This window comes from Leptodactylus fuscus, unplaced genomic scaffold (genome assembly GCF_031893055.1).
Source record: "Leptodactylus fuscus isolate aLepFus1 unplaced genomic scaffold, aLepFus1.hap2 HAP2_SCAFFOLD_920, whole genome shotgun sequence".
Classification (NCBI taxonomy): domain Eukaryota; kingdom Metazoa; phylum Chordata; class Amphibia; order Anura; family Leptodactylidae; genus Leptodactylus; species Leptodactylus fuscus.
Genome location: NW_027440971.1, coordinates 14,098 through 21,260, shown reverse-complemented (window position 1 = coordinate 21,260; position 7,163 = coordinate 14,098). Strand labels below are relative to the sequence as shown.

At 52.8% G+C, this 7,163-nt stretch overlaps 1 protein-coding gene across 1 annotated transcript; it reads right to left on the bottom strand.

Moving 5' to 3' along the window:
- Positions 1-5,274: 5,274 nt before the first annotated feature.
- Positions 5,275-6,926, bottom strand: LOC142188994 (solute carrier family 2, facilitated glucose transporter member 4-like). Its single transcript, XM_075262096.1, has 3 exons — positions 6,827-6,926; positions 6,518-6,721; positions 5,275-5,778 (listed from the first exon to the last, which is right to left on the bottom strand). The coding sequence occupies exons 1-3, from the start codon at positions 6,869-6,871 to the stop codon at positions 5,575-5,577; spliced, it is 453 nt and encodes a 150-aa protein (XP_075118197.1). The 5' UTR covers positions 6,872-6,926; the 3' UTR covers positions 5,275-5,574.
- Positions 6,927-7,163: the final 237 nt, after the last annotated feature.

The window sequence follows — 7,163 nt, the reverse complement described above, 5'->3', positions numbered from 1 at the left end:
TGTCGGAGGTTGTCAGGTGTTGTGTTGTGTTGTCAGGTGTTGTCAGAGGTTGTCAGGTGTTGTCGGAGGTTGTCAGGTGTTGTCGGAGGTTGTCAGGTGTTGTCGGAGGTTGTCAGGTGTTGTGTTGTGTTGTCAGGTGTTGTCAGAGGTTGTCAGGTGTTGTTGGAGGTTGTCAGGTGTTGTGTTGTGTTGTCAGGTGTTGTCAGAGGTTGTCAGGTGTTGTCGGAGGTTGTCAGGTGTTTTCCGAGGTTGTCAGGTGTTGTCAGAGGTTGTCAGGTGTTTTCCGAGGTTGTCAGGTGTTGTCGGAGGTTGTCAGGTGTTGTGTTGTGTTGTCAGGTGTTGTCAGAGGTTGTCAGGTGTTGTCAGAGGTTGTCAGGTGTTGTCAGAGGTTGTCAGGTGTTGTGTTGTGTTGTCAGGTGTTGTCAGAGGTTGTCAGGTGTTGTCAGAGGTTGTCAGGTGTTGTCAGAGGTTGTCAGGTGTTGTCAGGTGTTGTCAGAGGTTGTCAGGTGTTGTCGGAGGTTGTCAGATGTTGTCGGAGGTTGTCAGGTGTTGTCGGAGGTTGTCAGGTGTTGTCAGAGGTTGTCAGGTGTTGTCGGAGGTTGTCAGGTGTTGTGTTGTGTTGTCAGGTGTTGTCAGAGGTTGTCAGGTGTTGTGTTGTGTTGTCAGGTGTTGTCAGAGGTTGTCAGGTGTTGTCAGAGGTTGTCAGGTGTTGTCAGAGGTTGTCAGGTGTTGTCAGGTGTTGTCAGAGGTTGTCAGGTGTTGTCGGAGGTTGTCAGATGTTGTCGGAGGTTGTCAGGTGTTGTCGGAGGTTGTCAGGTGTTGTCAGAGGTTGTCAGGTGTTGTCGGAGGTTGTCAGGTGTTGTGTTGTGTTGTCAGGTGTTGTCAGAGGTTGTCAGGTGTTGTTGGAGGTTGTCAGGTGTTGTGTTGTGTTGTCAGGTGTTGTCAGAGGTTGTCAGGTGTTGTCGGAGGTTGTCAGGTGTTGTCGGAGGTTGTCAGGTGTTTTCCGAGGTTGTCAGGTGTTGTCAGAGGTTGTCAGGTGTTTTCCGAGGTTGTCAGGTGTTGTCGGAGGTTGTCAGGTGTTGTGTTGTGTTGTCAGGTGTTGTCAGAGGTTGTCAGGTGTTGTCGGAGGTTGTCAGGTGTTGTGTTGTGTTGTCAGGTGTTGTCAGAGGTTGTCAGGTGTTGTCAGAGGTTTTCAGGTGTTGTCAGAGGTTGTCAGGTGTTGTCAGAGGTTGTCAGGTGTTTTCCAAGGTTGTCAGGTGTTGTCGGAGGTTGTCAGGTGTTGTGTTGTGTTGTCAGGTGTTGTCGGAGGTTGTCAGGTGTTGTGTTGTGTTGTCAGGTGTTGTCAGGTGTTGTCGGAGGTTGTCAGGTGTTGTCAGAGGTTGTCAGGTGTTGTGTTGTGTTGTCAGGTGTTGTCAGGTGTTGTCGGAGGTTGTCAGGTGTTGTCAGAGGTTGTCAGGTGTTGTCAGAGGTTGTCAGGTGTTGTTGGAGGTTGTCAGGTGTTGTCAGAGGTTGTCAGGTGTTGTCAGAGGTTGTCAGGTGTTGTCGGAGGTTGTCAGGTGTTGTCAGAGGTTGTCAGGTGTTGTGTTGTGTTGTCAGGTGTTGTCAGAGGTTGTCAGGTGTTGTCGGAGGTTGTCAGATGTTGTGTTGTCAGAGGTTGTCAGAGGTTGTCAGGTGTTGTCAGAGGTTGTCAGGTGTTGTGTGGTGTTGTCAGAGGTTGTCAGGTGTTGTCGGAGGTTGTCAGGTGTTGTCGGAGGTTGTCAGGTGTTGTCAGGTGTTGTCAGGTGTTGTCGGAGGTTGTCAGGTGTTGTCAGAGGTTGTCAGGTGTTGTCAGAGGTTGTCAGGTGTTGTCAGAGGTTGTCAGGTGTTGTCAGAGGTTGTCAGGTGTTGTGTTGTGTTGTCAGGTGTTGTCAGAGGTTGTCAGGTGTTGTCAGGTGTTGTCGGAGGTTGTCAGGTGTTGTCGGAGGTTGTCAGGTGTTGTCAGGTGTTGTCGGAGGTTGTCAGGTGTTGTCGGAGGTTGTCAGGTGTTTGTGTTAGTGTTGTCAGGTGTTGTCAGAGGTTGTCAGGTGTTGTGTTGTGTTGTCAGGTGTTGTCAGAGGTTGTCAGGTGTTGTCAGAGGTTGTCAGGTGTTGTCAGAGGTTGTCAGGTGTTGTGTTGTGTTGTCAGGTGTTGTCAGAGGTTGTCAGGTGTTGTCGGAGGTTGTCAGATGTTGTCGGAGGTTGTCAGGTGTTGTCGGAGGTTGTCAGGTGTTGTCAGAGGTTGTCAGGTGTTGTCGGAGGTTGTCAGGTGTTGTGTTGTGTTGTCAGGTGTTGTCAGAGGTTGTCAGGTGTTGTTGGAGGTTGTCAGGTGTTGTGTTGTGTTGTCAGGTGTTGTCAGAGGTTGTCAGGTGTTGTCGGAGGTTGTCAGGTGTTGTCGGAGGTTGTCAGGTGTTTTCGAGGTTGTCAGGTGTTGTCAGAGGTTGTCAGGTGTTTTCCAAGGTTGTCAGGTGTTGTCGGAGGTTGTCAGGTGTTGTGTTGTGTTGTCAGGTGTTGTCAGAGGTTGTCAGGTGTTGTCGGAGGTTGTCAGGTGTTGTGTTGTGTTGTCAGGTGTTGTCAGAGGTTGTCAGGTGTTGTCAGAGGTTTTCAGGTGTTGTCAGAGGTTGTCAGGTGTTGTGTTGTGTTGTCAGGTGTTGTCAGAGGTTGTCAGGTGTTGTCGGAGGTTGTCAGGTGTTGTGTTGTGTTGTCAGGTGTTGTCAGGTGTTGTCGGAGGTTGTCAGGTGTTGTCAGAGGTTGTCAGGTGTTGTCAGAGGTTGTCAGGTGTTGTTGGAGGTTGTCAGGTGTTGTCAGAGGTTGTCAGGTGTTGTCAGAGGTTGTCAGGTGTTGTCGGAGGTTGTCAGGTGTTGTCGGAGGTTGTCAGGTGTTGTCGGAGGTTGTCAGGTGTTGTCGGAGGTTGTCAGGTGTTGTCAGAGGTTGTCAGGTGTTGTGTTGTGTTGTCAGGTGTTGTCAGAGGTTGTCAGGTGTTGTCGGAGGTTGTCAGGTGTTTTCAGAGGTTGTCAGATGTTGTGTTGTCAGAGGTTGTCAGAGGTTGTCAGGTGTTGTCAGAGGTTGTCAGGTGTTGTGTGGTGTTGTCAGAGGTTGTCAGGTGTTGTCGGAGGTTGTCAGGTGTTGTCGGAGGTTGTCAGGTGTTGTCAGGTGTTGTCAGGTGTTGTCGGAGGTTGTCAGGTGTTGTCAGAGGTTGTCAGGTGTTGTGTTGTGTTGTCAGGTGTTGTCAGAGGTTGTCAGGTGTTGTCAGAGGTTGTCAGGTGTTGTCAGGTGTTGTCGGAGGTTGTCAGGTGTTGTCAGGTGTTGTCGGAGGTTGTCAGGTGTTGTCGGAGGTTGTCAGGTGTTGTGTTGTGTTGTCAGGTGTTGTCAGGTGTTGTCAGGTGTTGTCAGGTGTTGTCAGGTGTTGTCAGGTGTTGTCGGAGGTTGTCAGGTGTTGTCAGGTGTTGTCAGGTGTTGTCGGAGGTTGTCAGGTGTTGTCAGGTGTTGTCGGAGGTTGTCAGGTGTTGTCAGGTGTTGTCAGAGGTTGTCAGGTGTTGTCGGAGGTTGTCAGGTGTTGTCAGGTGTTGTCGGAGGTTGTCAGGTGTTGTCAGGTGTTGTCAGAGGTTGTCAGGTGTTGTCGGAGGTTGTCAGGTGTTGTCAGAGGTTGTCAGGTGTTGTCGGAGGTTGTCAGGTGTTGTCGGAGGTTGTCAGGTGTTGTCGGAGGTTGTCAGGTGTTGTCGGAGGTTGTCAGGTGTTGTCAGAGGTTGTCAGGTGTTGTGTTGTGTTGTCAGGTGTTGTCAGAGGTTGTCAGGTGTTGTCGGAGGTTGTCGGGTGTTTTCAGAGGTTGTCAGATGTTGTGTTGTCAGAGGTTGTCAGAGGTTGTCAGGTGTTGTCAGAGGTTGTCAGGTGTTGTGTGGTGTTGTCAGAGGTTGTCAGGTGTTGTCGGAGGTTGTCAGGTGTTGTCGGAGGTTGTCAGGTGTTGTCAGGTGTTGTCAGGTGTTGTCGGAGGTTGTCAGGTGTTGTCAGAGGTTGTCAGGTGTTGTGTTGTGTTGTCAGGTGTTGTCAGAGGTTGTCAGGTGTTGTCAGGTGTTGTCAGAGGTTGTCAGGTGTTGTCAGGTGTTGTCGGAGGTTGTCAGGTGTTGTCGGAGGTTGTCAGGTGTTGTCAGGTGTTGTCGGAGGTTGTCAGGTGTTGTCGGAGGTTGTCAGGTGTTGTGTTGTGTTGTCAGGTGTTGTCAGGTGTTGTCAGGTGTTGTCAGGTGTTGTCGGAGGTTGTCAGGTGTTGTCAGGTGTTGTCAGGTGTTGTCGGAGGTTGTCAGATGTTGTGTTGTCAGAGGTTGTCAGAGGTTGTCAGGTGTTGTCAGAGGTTGTCAGGTGTTGTGTGGTGTTGTCAGAGGTTGTCAGGTGTTGTCGGAGGTTGTCAGGTGTTGTCGGAGGTTGTCAGGTGTTGTCAGGTGTTGTCAGGTGTTGTCGGAGGTTGTCAGGTGTTGTCAGAGGTTGTCAGGTGTTGTGTTGTGTTGTCAGGTGTTGTCAGAGGTTGTCAGGTGTTGTCAGGTGTTGTCAGAGGTTGTCAGGTGTTGTCAGGTGTTGTCGGAGGTTGTCAGGTGTTGTCGGAGGTTGTCAGGTGTTGTCGGAGGTTGTCAGGTGTTGTCAGGTGTTGTCGGAGGTTGTCAGGTGTTGTCGGAGGTTGTCAGGTGTTGTGTTGTGTTGTCAGGTGTTGTCAGGTGTTGTCAGGTGTTGTCAGGTGTTGTCAGGTGTTGTCGGAGGTTGTCAGGTGTTGTCAGGTGTTGTCAGGTGTTGTCGGAGGTTGTCAGGTGTTGTCAGGTGTTGTCAGGTGTTGTCGGAGGTTGTCAGGTGTTGTCAGGTGTTGTCGGAGGTTGTCAGGTGTTGTCAGAGGTTGTCAGGTGTTGTGTTGTGTTGTCAGGTGTTGTCAGAGGTTGTCAGGTGTTGTGTTGTGTTGTCAGGTGTTGTCGGAGGTTGTCAGGTGTTGTCAGGTGTTGTCAGAGGTTGTCAGGTGTTGTCAGGTGTTGTCGGAGGTTGTCAGGTGTTGTGTTGTGTTGTCAGGTGTTGTCAGGCTCTGCCCGGGTGTCACTCTCGCGTCTCTTTTGTGTTGTTACTTTGCACCGCCTGTCATGACAACTTGTAATCATTTGGGTAATAATTTGGCCTATTGAAGTTGCCTCCGGCGGTCACCGCTTGGTTCTCCCATCGCTACGTGTGAGCTGTGTCCGCACGGATGTTACCGCGGTTCTGGACTCCTCACTGCCGCCATCTTTCTTTCCGATATTTTAATGACACAACTATATATATATACATTTATACATGAAGAATATATACTGATGTGATATAGCACGCATTGTTCAGTAGCCCGGCCCTGCACATCGCCAAGTCTGCCATAGTGTGAACTGGCGCCTAGAGGGGAGATGGCGCCGGCCTCTGGTTACCGCTGCTCCAGGCGTCGCTGTCGGCCATACTGGACAGGGAATTAATGAAGAGCTGGGACTATGACTATGTATGAAGACCACAGCAGGGGGGTGAGGTCCGCTCCTCCGATCACTGGTCCATCCACCTCTCTCTGTCCTCACATCTCCTCTCCCCCGCCCAGGCTGTCTAGCTCTGTGCTGGCCTTCACTTCTTGCTCCAGCAGAGAGGGGTTTCTGCGGAACGCGTGAGAGATTTCATCAAAGGACCTTCCCCGAGTCTCTGGCACACGGAAATATGTGAAGATGAGGAATCCCAAGAGGAGCAAAGCGAAGAGCAAAAAGACGTAGGGGCCACACAGGTCCTGGAAGAAGGAAAGGCAGGTTACTGAGCTGGGGGCCGCTAGGGGGCAGAGCGGGGGCCGCTAGGGGGCAGAGTGGGGGCTAGGGGGCAGAGCGGGGGCCGCTAGGGGGTAGAGCTGGGGCCGCTAAGGGGCAGAGCTGGGGCCGCTAGGGGGCAGAGCAAGGGCCGCTAGGGGGCAGAGCGGGGGCCGCTAAGGGGCAGAGCTGGGGCCGCTAAGGGGCAGAGCGGGGGCCGCTAGGGGGCAGAGCGGGGGCTAGGGGGCAGAGCGGGGGCCGCTAGGGGGCAGAGCAAGGGCCGCTAGGGGGTAGAGCGGGGGCTAGGGGGCAGAGCGGGGGCCGCAAGGGGGTAGAGCTGGGGCCGCTAAGGGGCAGAGCGGGGGCCGCTAGGGGGCAGTCTGTGCCAGTGCTGATTTATTAGCAAACTGTGACTATATGCAGTTAATAGAGATCCCCTTGCCTTATCCCCCCACTGACCCTTTTGCCTCTATTTGCCCCATCTCCCCCCACTGACCCCCTTGCCTCTATTTGCCCCATCTCCCCCCACTGACCCCTTTGCCTCTATTTGCCCCATCCCCCACTGACCCTCTTGCCCGAATTTACCCCCCCCACTGACCCCCTTGCCTCCATTTGCCCCATCTCCCCCCACTGACCCCCATGCCATTCAGGATGATGGTGGCCATTTATGTAGACAGAGTTCTGCTTCCATCTTGCAGTTTGGTGCTCAGTTTTTGGGCTACTCACCGCCACATATGGAAAGCCCATCCCTATGAGGAAGTTGGAGGTCCAGTTGGTGCAGCCTGCGATGGCCATAGCCGCGGGCCGTGGTCCCTGACTGAAGAGTTCAGCCACAATAAACCAGGGAATTGGTCCTGGACCGATCTCGAAAAATGCCACAAATCCAAAAATGGCTGCCATGCTGAGGGCGCTGATGGCCGGCATAGAGTCCTGGGGAGAGAAGACACCATGAAGAATGGCAGTACCACTCCACCCCCCGTGCCACTCGCTCCTACACCATTATCATCATTATGGCTTCTGACAACCTTGTCTCACCTGTAACACCATGGCCGTTGTCATCAGTAGCGCACACGTGATCATCCCAGCAAGGCCCACTAGGTGAAGGGTTCGTCGCCCGGCTCGCTCCACCAGGAACAGCTAAGGAGGAGAAAGACAGGAGAGCAACGGTAACAAAAAGAAACTGACAGCGGGTCTACACTACTGCCCTCCACCCCGTATACACTACTGCCCTCCACCCTGTATACACTACTGCCCTCCACCCCGTATACACCACTGCCCTCCACCCCGTATACACTACTGCCCTCCACCCTGTATACACTACTGCCCTCCACCCCGTATACACCACTGCCCTCCACCCCGTATACACCACTGC

What these genes read in the sequence shown, in the direction of transcription:
- LOC142188994 (XM_075262096.1), bottom strand. Translation starts at nt 6,871, where the DNA reads ATGATCACGTGTGCGCTACTGATGACAACGGCCATGGTGTTACAG. An exon ending in CAACGGCCATGGTGTTACAG is followed by an intron (nt 6,722 to 6,826) that starts GTGAGACAAGGT and finishes TTCTCTCCCCAG; the next exon opens with GACTCTATGCCGGCCATCAG. An exon ending in TGGGCTTTCCATATGTGGCG is followed by an intron (nt 5,779 to 6,517) that starts GTGAGTAGCCCA and finishes TCCTTCTTCCAG; the next exon opens with GACCTGTGTGGCCCCTACGT.